This window comes from Plectropomus leopardus, chromosome 4, assembly GCF_026936395.1.
Source record: "Plectropomus leopardus strain MGB_pleo_1.0 chromosome 4, ASM2693639v1, whole genome shotgun sequence".
Taxonomy (NCBI): Eukaryota; Metazoa; Chordata; class Actinopteri; order Perciformes; family Serranidae; genus Plectropomus; species Plectropomus leopardus.
The window spans coordinates 17,951,466-17,968,347 of record NC_142179.1 but is presented as its reverse complement, the minus strand read 5'-3'; the positions used below and the strand labels follow the sequence as shown (position 1 = coordinate 17,968,347).

General features: G+C 39.1%; 1 protein-coding gene across 4 annotated transcripts in view; it reads left to right on the top strand.

Moving 5' to 3' along the window:
- Positions 1-16,882, top strand: part of agtpbp1 (ATP/GTP binding carboxypeptidase 1) — a 52,033-nt gene that overhangs the window by 12,616 nt on the left and 22,535 nt on the right. For 2 of the 4 annotated variants that reach the window (XM_042487648.2, XM_042487645.2), the window contains exons 1-12: positions 1,136-1,289; positions 3,486-3,544; positions 4,922-5,052; positions 11,575-11,642; positions 13,140-13,203; positions 13,606-13,752; positions 14,755-14,886; positions 15,047-15,140; positions 15,332-15,369; positions 15,663-15,871; positions 15,992-16,169; positions 16,372-16,413. In XM_042487648.2, the coding sequence (XP_042343582.1) occupies positions 3,513-3,544; positions 4,922-5,052; positions 11,575-11,642; positions 13,140-13,203; positions 13,606-13,752; positions 14,755-14,886; positions 15,047-15,140; positions 15,332-15,369; positions 15,663-15,871; positions 15,992-16,169; positions 16,372-16,413 (1,135 nt within the window). In that variant the 5' untranslated portion in view covers positions 1,136-1,289; positions 3,486-3,512. Of the gene's footprint in view, positions 1-1,135; positions 1,290-3,485; positions 3,545-4,921; positions 5,053-11,574; positions 11,643-13,139; positions 13,204-13,605; positions 13,753-14,754; positions 14,887-15,046; positions 15,141-15,331; positions 15,370-15,662; positions 15,872-15,991; positions 16,170-16,371; positions 16,414-16,882 lie in introns of those variants that run through there. The other 2 variants (XM_088076678.1, XM_042487649.2) reach the window with 2 other exon arrangements.

The window sequence follows — 16,882 nt, the reverse complement described above, 5'->3', positions numbered from 1 at the left end:
TTTTAACATGTACTGGACCACACATAGAATATAGGTTTCAGAAATCTAAAATTGTTTTTTAATCTATAGCCTCTATGGGATGATCTAGTCCGGACCTGACCTGGTCCAATGTGGTCTACTTGTGAAAAACACAGAACAGTCTCTCTTTTTTGCATATCCACTACTTGAAGGATTAGTATGGGGCTGGTCAATGCATTTTTGATGGGATCGGTTATTTAGAGCATGTGCCCGGCCCGATTCTTTGTTTATGTCAGCAATTACACAGATGTTGTGAACGGAAACAATTATTTGTGGCAAATATTCAGGTTTTATTGTCATGCTTTCTACAATACGTAAAAAGTTATTTTTTTCACGTTCAAGTTAAGCTGCTACACCGCTTTAAGTGGAATTGAAATTGTTGTTGTTCGTTTTTATTGAAATAGTTTTACTATAGCCTAATGCTGTAATAAGCGGAATTGTGACCGATTTTTATTTGTTGTGACTGGGAATATTAAAGTGAAGCTATAATGCTACTTTGAGGTGGAATTGTGATCATGTTACACTTATATACTGTCCTGTGCTTTTATGACAATACTACATTGCAGATTTGAGAGCAGTTTCAAGACATTTTGGTTTGTTTACTTTGTTATTTTGTTGAAAAACAAAACAAAACAAATGCTGCAAGAATTGAAATTGTGATAAAGGCCCTATACAAGTACTATTTTGTAAAAAACAAGCAAACAAAAACCTTAAGGAACTGCTTGGATGCAGATATTTGTCCTTGTAATGCATTACTATTTAACTGTCAAGCATTTACAATGGGTTGATTTCAATAACTTTTGAGTAATGAAGTGCGCATTGTGCAGCTGTGTTATCCAGGTAAATAAAGAACTCTAAATAAAGAACAAAAAAAACGTAATCGGGACATCCCTAGTGTAAAAAAAAGCTTTCACAAATTTGAAAGTGGGGTTCAGAATCGTTGACATTTTAATTAAAACGTCTGACATGCTTTCACCGCAGTATTGGGTGCAGAAAGTCGAGAATACACATTGCAAACTACGTTACCCTCAACTCTCCTGTTATCTGCTACCGGAGCCCTTTTGTTTATTCTAGCGCACTCACTGCTACGAATTTCACGCTAACGTCAGCGTCGTGCTCTCGCGTTGTTTAGCGAGAGCCCCGTGACAGTTGGGGCTGGTCTCATCACAACATCATCGGGGCGTTTCAGGCAGCGCTCACACACACAGCAGCTTTCCTCCTTATCTCGGAAATATCCACCCTGAATGGGACAACAGTTCCTCTCCATACAGGTTAGTAAAACCCTCGTCCTTGTCAATGTTATGCAGGTCTGTCACTTTAGCTAATACCGCCTGTGTGAGCGCTTTATTGTTAGCCTCCGTTTGCTAGCCTGCTGGCGCAGACAGGCGGCCGTTAATGAGTGACTCGTCCAGCAGGTGCAGCAGGGGGCAACAGCCTCGGTTAGGTTTTCTCCCTTATCATCCTGTTGAACAGCATTGCCTAGCTGTTTACTTTACCAACAACAGCCCGACGACAGTGACTTACCCAGATGTCCCCGTGGGGCTGCTCTTATGACGGTAGCTTGTCGGGTTTTCTAAATGGTTTCTGCTTTGTGGAGCTCTACGGGGTTATTGTGTCCAGGCCACCATCTGTCCCCTGTAAGCTGGCCTCCACAACATGTCAGTTTTACTGCTGCTTTGGAAAAAGCTTCAAATAGACGCACAAGGCGGTTTATGGTCTGATATTGCTGCTCCTCCTCAGCTCATCGGCGTGATCCAACATCCTTATCTCATTGTGCAGTGAGAAAGGGTGGTGGGATTTTGCAGTCTGACTCTGCAAACTTTGGGGAAGCCTGACTGAGGAGTTAAGGTTAGCCAAAGATCGCTTTTATTTGCAACATCTTATTTTTGTGTGCTGCTATTATTATTATTATTATTAAATTGTGAAAATGTTTAATTTATTTGCACATACATATGAATAGAAAAGACAGTAAAAGGGGGAAAAAAGAGTTCAAACAGAATGCAGTTCAGAAGCTAAAAATGGCTCATGGAGATACCTCCCCTATTAAATAACTATAATCATTCATAAAAATAAAAAAGATTCAATCAAAGATTGCAAAATTGATCCAAATCTTAAGACTAAGCAGAATACAAAGTTGATAAAACAATGTACAAATGAAGAAAAGGTTTGTTTGTATTTTTGTATTTTTATTTACAAGGTGAATGCATTGCAAATTAATCAATAAAGGGGTTTGAATCTTTGCCAATTAGAGTCTGTTTTAGATGTTTTTTAAATACTCATCATATTAATGTTGAAGTAGGTTGTTCCAAAGAGATGGTCCACTGTTTTTAATGAATATTGATTGAGTGAAGTCGGACAATACGGCAGATAAAAGTTCTTAAGAGTGTCTAATATGTTATTGCCATTTTAAGCATTAGAAGTACCATGCAAAAAATGATCTTTGTCTATTAGTTGTGACTAATAGCTTTAGATTTTACAGCTGTGTTGTTTATGACTCATCACATCTCAGCCCATAAATGCTCCTGTATTCACTGTCTGACCTCATCTAATTCAGGACTCTTGGGAAACCTGTAAAAATCAATTCACTAAACTGATCTTTATTAGCATGGGGGACTTATCTGCTGAATAATGCTGTTGTTTCTGTTATGAAATTCATTTTGTCATTTGATGTAATGCAGTTGAACGCTAGTATTGCTTTTCTCAAACCTAACTCGTCCACAGGTCTTTTGTCTCCTGATATTCGAGATCTGCAGCATGAGTGCAGTCACTTTGTTTTTGTATCATCAGTCAGGAGGTTCTGTGTATCTGACAGCAAGTCTGTCCTGGTATAGTCAATATGAGACACCTCTCTGCAGCTGTAGGTTGTCTCAGCACGTCCTGGACAGGTTATTAGTTTGTTACCAGATCAACAGCAGGTTATCGTCATCTGGTTTTGGCACAGCTGCAGAGCCGACAACAGCCTGAGATTACAACAGTGGGAGTTCATTTGGATCTCTTTTGGCACACAGGGTTTGTTATGCTAATTTCTAAAAATGTACAGTGTGTTTATATTTGTCTGTTTTTGTCAGTAATGTCTTTTAGGAGTGGGCGATATGGCCTTAAAATAATATCATGATAGTTATAGGGTATTTTTGCGCTAACAATTTTCTTAGTGATATGACAAAATACTGAAAAATATAAGAAATATTTTATTTTTCATTTCAAGAACATACAGTTGCAGCAAAATAAGTCTTATAGTTTTACATGTCAGCATAAATGTGACAGTTTACTCTCAAATATTCAGTAGAGATATTCAGGCACAATGGTATGACGTCATCATATCAGCAAGTTGGAATATATTGCCATTATCGCAGTGTGACATTTTCTTGTCCAAAAAAAGATAAATAGATAAAATACAATTATAGAGATATTTTCATGCACAATATGATTGGCACACTGCTAATGTCTTTATTTTCTTTCTCTTGCAGACGACATGAAATGTTGAAGTGGTAAAAATGAACAAACCCAAAATGGCCACAGAGAAAGGGTGAGTTGCTTGGATATAGGTGGACTATGATATCTAGCGTGCTTGTGTTTCTGTGTGGTGTGAAAGCTGGTCTTTCACAACCATCTGTTCCCCTACTGTACTCTTTCTCGCTGGGTGCTTACCTTTACCCTTCCTGATGTGATCACACTCCTGCACTATTCTGTCTATGCACCAGTGTTTGTCTTCTTGTTACACCATTTGTGTCTGAAAGACTGTTTGTCCAACACAGTAGATAACTAGCTGGTCCTGCTTGGAGCTTCTATATGCATTTGTCATGATGACTAAGAATGACAACGCTCGTCATTATTGCAGCAGAAATGATCTTGGGAAAAAAAATGTTTTTTTCCCAATTCAAGTTTCAATATTCTTCATTTTCCAGTTAGTCTGTGTTCATTTATGTGACTTATGCAGTGTGTTTATTAAGGCTTTTCTTCTCTGTCAGTATATTTTCCTTTGTCCAGACTTACATCACTTTTTTCATCATTTCTTTCCATTTTTCTCATTTTTTCTTTTCCTGTCATGTCTCCAACACACACACACACACACACACACACACATGCACGCACACACACGCACGCACACACACACACACACACACACACACACACACACACACACACACACACACACTTTCTCTCTCTGTCTTTATAAGGACATATGAGAAACTCAGCTCCACTGGGCACAATCATAGTTTTGATTCTGTCTCCCATGTTTGCCGTTGCTGTACCAACAACTGACCTCTAACCTTGTGTTTCCAGCTGAGCTCCACAGAGCTAAGATTATAAATGGGGGATGGGTTACTATCCCAGAAATAGTGAAGCACTAGGAGACCGCCCCAACTATCAACTTTATTGAAATGAATGAAACAGAGATTTTAAAGTCAGCATTAACATGGCTTGCCAATTTGTCATGTTTTTAGCATTGCAGTATGTTACAGAAAAGGCTATTTTTGTTGGTTAGGCATATTGGACTCACTGTGGACATTTAAGGTTATTTGCACATATGAGGGACTGCTTTATGTTTGTTCTCCAGTGTCACCCATTGCAAGATAAACTGAGAGTGATCCATTATTCTAATCCTTTTAATCCTAGACATGGAGCAGAAAATCATGACAGATTTTTCTTTTAGCCCACGCTCCTATATTAAAGCATTCACTTACTGTGTTTGTAAATGCAGCGTAATGCAACACATTACATACATGTCACATTAAGCTGCATGTGATGTTTTACAGATGGACTTGAATGTGCAATATATAGAGATTTTTTTTCTTTCCTCAGTTCTCCAAATGCTTATGCAGGGCTGCATTTGGGATTTATGTTATCCCGTTACATACTGTGTACTCTGCCTAAAGATAAAAATGTGTGTTTGTCTTTCCAGCGTTCCCAGTAACTCCAGGGTGCTGATGCTCCTTGGCCAACTGGAAAGGATGAACGGAGAGGCCATGGTGAGGGATGTCGAAACGGCAAGACAGGTCACTGCAAAGATATTTCATCTCATACAGACACAGGGTGAGAAAACACACACACACACACACACACACACACACACACACACACACACACACACAAACACACACACACACACACAAAATAACACGCAGTCTACTGTACTCAAACTAAAACAAAATAAAAGACTAAATACAGCCTTTTTAATGTAGTTTTGTGTTTGATAAGAGACATGATGCGAGAAATGTGTCTGGTGATGTTATCTCTAGCTAGATGTGATGACAATGAGCAGTGCTGCGGTATGTCTTGAAACTTACTCCTCTAATGCAGAACAGTATAACCCTTAATTTTCATTGTTGGCAGTGCCTCATACCTTCATTGTGACATGCTTCTACAAAAAATAATTACTGTAACAGTAATTTGCAAAACCATGTGTTCAAGTGGAAATTAACCATTGTTGTATTTATTACATATGCAATATACAATCAAATAAAAAGACAGACATACAGAAACATTTCCCCTCCACACACACATTCACTGCACACCACACACACATGCAGCTATCCACAAGTATATCTGATATAACCCACACCAAATACCCCTTGACAGTGTGTGGTCAGAGCCGTGATGGTTTCAGGTTGATATTGGCTAACTTACCTGGCATTAAGGCAAGACACTGATAGGCACAAATAGTCCGCATGTTGATTCAAAATAGTTCTCCACTAATTGCAATCCCAAAGTTTTGGACTCACAACGGAAAGATATATCTAAATGCAGCAGAAATAGAGATATCATTTTTATTCCAAACATTCTTCTTTCTTGTCAAAGCTGTTGCCTCCATAGATTGCCCCAGGGATAACACTTTTTTTGTAGACTAACCCAGGATCTAATGTTGCCCAGGTTCCCCTGTCAAAAAGTCTATAGGATTTTTCCATTGGATTTTGGATCATTGCCAAGAATAAGCGTTATGGAAAACAAATGATTATGATAATTTCACATTTTGTCCAGCAAGATAATCCTCTCAAATGAACACTACTTTCAGGGTTTTTCATAGTTCATATTCGGCACAGCGTGAGATAATGATGATGTTCTGTAGTCTCATTTAGCCACTTGTTAGCAACAGCCTTTTTAAAGACACATAGAAGCTTCAGAGTTTGCTAGTGGGGTGTTAACTGTTGTATTATATGTCTTGTAGCTTGTATTAACCACAAACCATACTTAAGGCTTTTAACCAAAAATTAATTTAAAAAACCCATTGACTCTGAGACGAGGGAACCAGAGGTGCTGAAATGCCATGTCTTTTTCGAGTTTTAGGACTCATGACTAAGGTTTTCTATTACCCTCAATTAAACTTGGCTGATGGCAATTCTCTCAGAGATTTGGATGTGTTATGCTAGTTGCAGCTCACATTGACTTAATCACTTGATGTAGTTAAGCAAATTTCACACAGCTCCCTGTGGAGCCACAATTGGCTTTTACAATTTTCATCACATGTGCAGTTGTACTTGTCAAAACCAGTGAACTGACACTGATGTATAAATGTGTTCCCCTTAAAAGGAACAGCTCACCCAAAATCAAAAATACGTATTTTTCCTCTTAGCTGTATTTATCAATCTAGATTGTTGTGGTGCGAGTTGCTGAGTGTTGGAGATGTCGGCTGTAGAGATGCTAGCTTCAGCATCAAGTTGATCTATTCTTTAAAAATGTGTTCAGTGCAGTTGCTGTGTAAATAGAGATGGGTTAGTGCACTGGCAGTCAAAGTGTGGATGGATTGATACAGTGTCTCTGGTTCTCTGATTACTCTTTTGAAAGGAGAGCAGAGAAGAAGATCTGACGGTGGAAGAAGAATGCATTGTGCTGCCTTGTTGTGTAGAAAAGACTGAAACATGAGTGTGTCTCAGTTAGTAGGGCGCCTACTCCGAGGAGCTAGGATGATTAGAAATCACTGATGCATCATTGTTCTAGTGCTTTATCAATTAATTGACTAATGTATTAGTCAAACTGAAAAAAAATTACAAGAGTGTTGATATTTGCTCATGTCAAACAAATTGCCAAACATTCTCTGTAACAACTTATGAAATGTGAGTATTTGCTGCCTTTCTCAATAACAGAATGGAAAGCTCTTCTGACCTTTTATCATTCGAACACAATACAAAGACAAGATATTGATGTTCCATCTGATAAATTTAGTTGTTTTTGTAAATATACACTCACTCCACAATGTAGTCCACAAATGTTTGGACAACGAAAGACAGGAAAAGTTGTGGAATGCGAAAATAAAACCTGTTTGGAACGTTTCACAGGTAAGAAGGTCAAATGGTAATCAATGACAGTATCGTGATTGGGTATGATTGGGCATTTTCAAAAGGCTCCGTCGTTCATAAGTAAGGACGGAGTGAGGTTCACTACTTTGTGAAAAACTGCTTGGACAAGCAGTCCAATTGTAAAATAACAACTTTTCATAATGCACAATCACAGGAATTTAGGATTTCACAATCTACAGTCCATAAAATCAAAATATTCAGAGAATCTTGAAAAACCTCTGCACGTGAGGGATGGAGCTGAAAATCAACATTTGAATGCCTGTGACCTTTGACCCCTCCGGTTGCACTGCCTTAAAAAACAACATGATTATATAAAGAATATTACTATATGGGCTTGGGAACACTTTGGAAAACCACTGTCTGTAAACACAGTTCATTGCTGCATCTACTGCAAGTTAAGACTCTACCATGCAAAGTGAAAGCCATTAATATTATCCAGAAACTCTGCAGACTTCTGTGGGCTCGAGCTCAACTTAGATGGACTGACACAAAGTGTAAAAGTTTGCTGTGGTTGGACCAGTCCACAGTTTTTGTTTTTGGAAATCATGGATGCCATGTTTTTTGGGCTGAAAAGAAAAAGGACTACCAGTTTGTTAGCAGCGCCAAGTTCAAAAGTAAGCATCTGTGATTGTGTGGGGGTGTGTTAGTGCCCATGACATCATGGGTGTCTCACTCCTCTGTGAAGGCATCATGAATGCTAAAAGGTACATACTAGGCTTGGGTGATATGTCGCATTTCATACCTTCATACATTCCTGAAATTTTAGCGGGGTACACGCTTTATGACGGTGTAAGTGTGTGGCGCCACCATGTGTTACACATGTGGCTTCATGGTAAAAGAGTGCAGGTACTTGACTGGCCTGCCTGCAGTCCAGTTCCGCCTCCCACTGGAAATTTGTGGTGCATTATGAAGGACACCATACATCAATGGAGACCCCAGACTGTCGAGCAGCTGAAGCCGTATATCAAGATAGAATGGGTAATAATTTCACTTTCTAAACTTAAACAATTAGTGTCGTCAGTTGCCTTACACTTTTAAAAAAACAGTGATGCCACATGATGGTAAACACGCTGCTGTCCTAACTTTTTTAGAACATGTTCCAGGATTCAAATTCAGAATGAGTGTATATTTACAAAAAACAATAAAGTTTTTTGGCATCACTGTAAACATCAGATATCTTGTCTTTGTACTGTACTCAATTGAATACAGGTCAAAAGGATTTGCAAATCATTGCATTCTGTTTGTGTTGACTTTTTACACAGCTTCCCAACTTTTATGGAATTGGGGTTTTTTGTTCATGTTGGTTTAAAAAAAACAAACAAGAATGATCTTGGGCTCTTGTATATTGTGATGTGACTTTTTTTTTAACTTGATGATGAATTATTTAATGGAAAACAAATCATCAAATATCAACAGATACTGTAAATCAATAATGAAAATAGCTGATACTTGCAGCCAATACTTGAAAACTGATTAAGAAAAGTTAACTACTGTCCTGGAGATGTGTCACTCTTTCACCATGTTTATACTAACTTACAAACTCCATTTTTTTGTTAGTAGCTATTTTATTAACTTTTCCCTGGAGCCAGCAGTTTTCAATTAGTGGCATTTTCATTGTGAATTTTCTATAATAGATGACATCCTGTAATCGCAGGGTCAAGCTTTATTAGAGCCTTTATGTGAAGGTGAAGAATTCTGCTGAATCATCACCTCATATTTTGACCCAGCTGGCATACTTCGAACTTTCTTTGAACTTCTCTCCTCTCACTTTTCTTGAATTTCATCTGCCCTCTTCTCATAATTCCTCACTTCCTTCCACTTCAAAGTAAACTTGTAGTAAATCCATCATGACTGATGCGCACAGTGGGAAGGCTTCTCCTGCCTGTGACCCTGTCAATCATTGAGTATCAGCTGTTCCTCTCTCATCTGTTGCTTGGCTGTCTGTCACACTCTGCCTGCAGCCTCAACTTGAAATGTGTGTAAGCGTGACGTTGGTTAGGGGGATAGAGGGGGTTGTTGACCCTGCTCACAGTAACTATACACCCTGAGACGGACTTTGCTGTGCTCTTGTCTCATGTTCAGACTTTAAGGAGCTTAGGAGACAGGAGATACCAAGAGGAAGAGCAAGGATTATAGGGAGAAAAGAGAGCCAGCAGTTGCAAGGGGGTAGCCATATACTGTATCCTTTATTCTTTATTCAGATCCCCGTAAGCTTATATAACTCATATAAAATCACATATTCATCTCTCAGTTTTATAAATCACATAGAAATCTTAAGAACATGTTTCACACAAATAAACATCAGTTGGAAAAACTAAAAATCACAAAATATCAAACGGCATTCCATCTTTGGTGTTTAGTTCAGTTCACGTTGTAGTTATTGTTGATGTATTTCCTTAGTAGTCATTTAAAACTTGCCTTACTGGGTGCTTTAATGATTAACCTTGGTAAAATGTTTAACTTGTTAAACTTGTATGAAAAGCTGTTTTTTGATAGCCTTGCACCTATGTGATGTGCATTTAAATACCCTCTAGTTAAACGTTGGTAACTTGTTCCACAATATGATGGCTTGAATCTCATACATCTAATAAACAGATACATTAAAAAAAACTCTTCACAATGGAGTTTTGGGTTAGTTTAGTGTAGTATGAAATCTGTTTTATTGGCAGCAGTTTTCTCTTTTCTCGCTCATTTGTTGCTAGAAATTCAGTTTTTTGGAGCGTATGGCAGCTCTGCTTATCCTGCTGAGAGAAGGGGGAAGAGAAAGAGGAGAGGGCGCATGAGTAGAGGTATCCTATACAGCCCACAGTTTTCAAGGAGCAGTTTGAGGTTTAGTTTCTGGTAGCGTGCAAGGGGAGGTGCTGATTGCTAGATTCATCATGACCTGCCCCTAAGATCAGTGTTGGTACACAGCTGGAGGACTGGCCAGCTAAGCAGTGTACTTCTAGCCTTAGAGCAGTGGGGAAATACCAGGGTAATATTCAAAGTGCCTTTACTCTGTATATGGACTATACAGCCCTTGGGCATTTAGATTCACAGCAGACCTGCACTACAAACTCTTACAACTCCGGAGGCAGTGAGCCTGGGATTTTGGGAAACATATTTTCACCCACAGCTTTGGTGAACTTTGCGACTGTTATGAAATGGAGTACAGCTACACAAGGAGACGTTATCAATTCATGCTCTCCCCGGAGCCACCAGGTAGGGTCCAGAATGATAATAAATGTTTCAGGTGTTTTGACTTAGACTCTTAAAAATCCTCCAAGACATTGATGGCTTGAGTCGAACTTGCGGCCGCTGTGGCGAGGACACAGCCTCTGTACATCCGCTCTACCAACTGAGCTACTTGGTGCCCATATATACTGTACATATATACATTTTAATATATATTAGTTTTATTTAGAGCTGTTCATATGTGTAACTTAGTGTACTTAGTTTACACGTGTTTTTTTTAAATTTGCTTTTAAGGATTAGTTTTGCAGTGTTGTTTTGAAGCGCTTTAAAAAGTGTGGCACGACAGAAATGTTTAAAGAGGTCATCGCTCCCTAAGGCACTGTACTGTGTGCATGTGTGTGCATGTTCACGAGCTCAGCATTGCTAATTGAAAGGGAAATCATTATGATATGTCTGTTTTTAGTTTAAATATATCTATAATCTGCTGTAAGCTTCAGTGGTTAAGGTTGAAGGACTTCAGCATCTGTTACAGACTCTCTGTGCTGTGTTTGTGTTTGGAGCGTTTGCATTTGTTCCAGGACAAGATAGGATCACACACTGAGTGCTCTTCAAAGAGGTTGGGAATTTGTCAGCTCCTAAACTACAGGGCAGGTGTAGGGTATGATTAAAAGAGGTGGAACAAGAGAGAGAGGAAAAAGATGTGAAGTAGAAGTTTTAGACAAACCATTTATTTTGGCACCTTGTTGAGTTTATAAGAGAGGAAAGGCGAAGCCCATGCGTGCAGAAACTTATATATGACACAATGTAAAAATGAGCTTTAAATATAAAGTGTCTATTTATTATGTAATGAAGAGGAATCTTTATAACTTCAAGTACTCGGGACAGTAGTCTTCACACGTTCCAACATAATCCTTTGTGACATTGTGACTTGTCTGTAATTTTCAACCTAACATTTACAGGACAACCTGCAGTGCTTTAATAACAGCCCTCACTTTGCTTGCAGGAGAAGCCCCATATTTGTTTTGCACAAATGCAGCACTGTTTATCTTCATATTTCTGATCGTTTTTATTTTGTTGTTTGTTGCAGAGAAGAGTGGAAAGGAGGTGATGTCCAAAGGCTCCAGTGGCATGGAGGTCATACTGGCTTCACTGGAGGTAAGTGGACACAGGACACTGCAGCTCACTACATCACAAAACTTGAACACTAAGCTAACTGTAGTTTTTACTTCTGTTCGCTCAAATGGATAGAGTGGTTTCCCTTAAAAATTGACTATCAGTGACTAATAGAAACAGTTTGTGTGATTTAGGGGTATTAAGCGGTGAGAACTGCAGATTGCAGCTAGCTGAAACTTTTCATGGTCAGAATACCTTCAGTGTTCATTGTTTAGGAGGCTTTTACCAGAAGTCATATTATCTGCAGAGGTCCAGATAATAAAATCTGGTTAAAAAAACTCCCAAAACAAAACACTGAATTAAGCAGTTTTGCATTAAAAATCAGTGTTTCTCCTGCACTGTTTGGCATGTCGCAGACAGGATGTTATAGTCCAGCACCTTCGAATGTGTGGTCAACTTATTTCTGATGTAGACAGGTTTTTACCAGGAGCCGAATTATCTACTGAGGTCTCCTCCCCCTCCAAAACAAACAGACCTGGTGATTTAAATTGGTAAAAACACTGAATAAAGGAGTTTCATGTTGCAAATCAGTTTTCTCTGATACTATTCGGCTTGTTGGAAATGGACCACTAGTTTAGCACCTGCTAATATGTGCTTACCTTTTATTCTTGATAACTTCCACCCAAGATCCACCCAGACATTCAGGGGATTTTTAATACCAGGCCCCTCCCTCTTTCAAACAAATGGACTATGATTTAAACCATTAAAAACATTGAATAAGCAGTTTCACGTTTAAAAAGCTGTTTTTTTCTGATGCACTCTTCGTGGAGGGGCTGTTAGTCACTCTGACCAACATGTAAATGTAAATGGCCCAATCTGGAACCAGTGTTTGGTTTCTCTGTTGTTGGCTACTGTAGAAACATGGCAGATTCCACATACAAGGACCTGCTCCCTGTGTAGATATAAATAGCTCATTCTAAGGTACAGAAAACTAAACAATTCTTATTTTCATTTGATTATACACTAAAGAAAACATACCTATTATATTGTGTTCAGTTTCTGCCAATATATCCCCGTAAATCCTACTAACTGGACCTTTTAATAGTCTCTGTGCTAAGCTAACCAGCTGCTAGTGGTGGCCTCAGACAGACTAGACACCAGAGTGGTATCAATCTTCTTATCTAACTCTCTGTAAGAAAGCTAATAAGATATTTCCCACAATATCAAACTATTTCTTTAAAAATGTGTATTTGCTTCCTTTTGAGACACCCTTCTTAAACTTATAGACATAAATGATGTTAGCTTTGCCAGAATAAGCTCATTGTTAGAAAAAAAACATTGCATGCAGAGACATAAGAAATGCACCCATGCCTTTGTATCAGCAGCTGTGGAAAACCCTGCTGCAGATGTCATGTCGATACATTGTTTGAGATGAGGTTAGACTGCACACGTAGGAGAGAGAACATCAAGTAAACATTACTGTAATTCACCATATGCATCTGTATATTGTTTAACAAGTGTACTGTGTCGCTCTGACAGAACACTCGGGATGTCCAGACCACTCTGAACATTTTGTATATTCTCAGTGAGCTGCTGACTGTGGGTGAGCACTTTTCTCTTTTCTTGTTTTTTTGTTTTTTCCAAAGCATAAGCAGTTTATATCCTGATTTTGAGAGCTGATAATATTTATTTCCTTGCTGAATAATCACTTATTGGGTAATTTAACAGTCATTTTTTATTTTGGATAAATTAATTTTTGGGGATACATGCAAAGCTTTTATTTTCCTGACTGTGAGAATTAGTGAACGTATTCTGAAAGCACAAACAATTCATTGTGCCACTCTAATAAATGTTAAAGTAGTACTAAATTGTAAATTTTGCTGGGATTGATAAAAAAAGTAACATTTTTAAGGTTTTTGCTCTCTAGAATTTCAACTACATATTCCCATCATGAATGACGTTTTATTACATTCAATGCTGTTTTATTTTTGTTTCCTGTCTACAGGCAGGGGTCGCAGGGTGGGTGTATTTGTGTCTAAAGGAGGAACAGGAATATTATTCCAGATTCTGATCACTGCCAGTAAAGAGTTGCCTCCAAGTGAAGAACTTATGCTGCAGCTTCACTCACTGCTTGCCAAGGTTGGCCCAAAAGGTAGGCCTAATGTCTCACTTTAACAGATACAAACACACGGTACACCAATATAAATCAGGATAGCAACTAATTTCCATGGAAATTTTATTGAGTTTACTTTTGTCTCTGTTCTTCTTTTTTTACTTTGTTGCATGTGCACAATGACAGGTCACTTTTGTTAGCTAAAGATTGGACTTTGCTGGTAAAGGAGTCCTGTTGAGTTTAAATATTAAAAGTTATGTTTAGTTTTGGTATTTCTCACCAAAATGCATCGTGTGTTGAGGTGCATTTTCTTCCTCAAAAAACATTAAAAGTATTTTAAATTGCCAGCAGGGATTTAAACAATGCACAATCTTCTTCACTGTCTTTGCAGTGAATTGCTTGAATTTTACGCATGTTACTGCCACCTGTAGATTAGTAGAATAGTGAGATTGCGACAATGTGAAACACGAGAAGTGTGTGCACATGCCAGACAAAGACTACTCTCTGCAGGTCACAAAAGAGGTCTGCACACTTAACGCTCCAAAGAAATGATTTATTTCTCTTTTCTGTTAAAGCAACTTTTTATACTACAAGATCTCCCAAGAAGAAATTGCAACTTTGTGAAACACATCATCTGAGTGCTTGCATGCATGCATGTGCTGCATCCTAGTGTGTATGTTTGTGCTCAATAGAAACAAAACAGGGACTCATAACGACATTGCTGTGTAGCACTGCTAGTGGTCAAAAACTCATGGGTGCCCCATGTATAGAGGCTGTGTCCTCACCACAGTGGCTGAGGGTTCTGTTCCAGCCTCTGCCCTTTACTGCATGTCATCCCCTCTCTCTCCCCCTTTCATGCTTAAACTGTCCTCTCAAATAAAGGCAAAAAGCCCCTGAAAATAATCTTATAAAATAAAAAAAAAATACAACTAGGCTGCCTTTAAGACAGTATTGTTATTTAGTGTTATTTAGATGAAAACCTTGAAAGTCAAATGATTATTCTCTTCATAATCTCTAAACTCACGACTTTTGTGTTTTTAGACAGAAAGTTTGGGGTGAAGGCGCGTTTGAGCGGAGCGCTGAACGTCACAGTCAACTTAATGAAACAGAACCTACAGAATACCAAACTGCTTCTGCCCTGCCTGCAGGTTCTCAGGGTTTACGCCACCAACTGTGAGTCATTTTAAACTTTGGAATACACTTCTCAAAACAATGCCTTTCTCTCTTTTAGGCTGAGCAGATTAGTGCAAAGAAATAATACAGTCAGTTTCAATGTCATGTGTTGTCTCCTCATTAGCCTCATATCTCTTCTTGTTTTTTTTTTTTTGTAAAGCTGTGAATGCTATTTCTTTGGGCAAGAACGGAGTGGTGGAACTCATGTTCAAGATTGCCGCGCCGTACAGCAAGAAGAACACCAGCCTGCTTAAGTAAGCTTTAGACTGTGGCTCAGTAAGAGCCAGCATCAATGTTGTTATGTTATAAAAAAAGCTAAACCAATGACATCCACAGGCTGCATGTCCTCTTTCAGACAGATTTTTTTTTTTTTTAACTTTTAATCTGTCATTGACATTTTTCCAGCAGACCATTTAACCCATTTGCCTTGTTTCTAATTCAACAGGGTAGCTCTGGACGCTCTGGGAGCACTGCTTAAATCCAGTGAGTAATTTGCTTTGTAGCACTGATGTTTTACTCTTCAGAAGTGTAGTGAGCCTTCATTAGTGTTTGTGTCATGTAGTAAAGCCCTCTTCTGCTTCTTCAACCTCTATCATCACCAACTCTTTGCCTAGCCCCGACTGATTCTCTGTTCTCTGCTGATGCAATCAGAGTTAATGATCAATCAACCTGGATTTCAAGTTAACCTCAACTTCTTTTTTCTACTTTTCTCAAGCCTCTCCTCATCCACTAATGATCGCTGGTTTCTCTCTTCCCTGTTACTTTTCTTTGTGCAGAAACGAATGCTCGCCGCGCAGTGGATGGCGGCCACGTGCCTGTCTTGCTGGCTCTTTACCTGGACTGGCATCGCAATGATACACGGCATCGCCACATGCTGATTCGCAAAGGGCTGCTTGTCTGCCTCAGGAACATCACCAACATCAAACTCGGCAGGAAAGCATTTATAGATGCTGATGGCATGAGGATCCTCTACAACTCATCCACCGTGAGTGAGAATGTGGCATAAATATGGCAAATATTTAAAGCGTGCAACACATGCAGTTTGTACTACACAGACACACTCACCCTCACCTATTCTGTACTTTCTATGTGGTTTTATTTCTAGGAGTGTCTCCCAGTTCGGACATTGGATCCACTTGTCAACACTTCGAGTCTGATCATGAGGAAATGTTTTCCCAAGAACCGTCTGCCTCTGCCCACCATCAAATCGGCCTTCCACTACCAGCTGCCACATGTACCTGCTGCAGGGCCTGTGGCACAGCTGTACAGCCAGCCACCTGGGGGTGAGAACACAGGACACACTCGCAAACATACACACACGTCACTAGAGACTGCCTTAGCATTGTAGTGTTTGTGCACGCCTTTTATTAATAGTTATGCAGTACAGACATGCATAATACACAGACACACACACCAATGATGCTTACTTCCATGGACATCATAAATGGTTAATGGCAACACTGCTGCACACTATGTGCCTTACAGGGAGAAAAACTCATCAGCTCTGCAACAGGCCCTTAAAGAAGGGTAAGACGTACGTAAGACAAAAATCCATCCTCAGAATACATAGACTCACTCACTGCTGCTTTCTCATTCACCTCACGTCATACTAAAACTTCACTTAACTAACACATGACATGTGTTAGCAATAAACGTGTAATAGAGATGCTTTATCCCTGCTTGCTCACTAGTAGATTCATGTAGTTGCACTGTACTCAACTAATTCGCGTCCTTGCGTCCACAGGCTGTCGAGTGAACTGATCTCCTTTGCTTTTCCCTTGAGCTGATCTAAAATAAAACATGTCCAAGCAAAATATTACTCTTCCTGTAGCGCTATGCTCAATTGATCTGCCTGATGATGTACACGTCTAGACATTTTAGTTAATTACCTGGAGAGTGCAAAATCAAACTGTGATATACACCACAACTTCGACAGCTCTAATTGAAAACAGCGTCCCAATAATTGCCTCAGCCTTAGCGCAAAGTTGTGTTGACT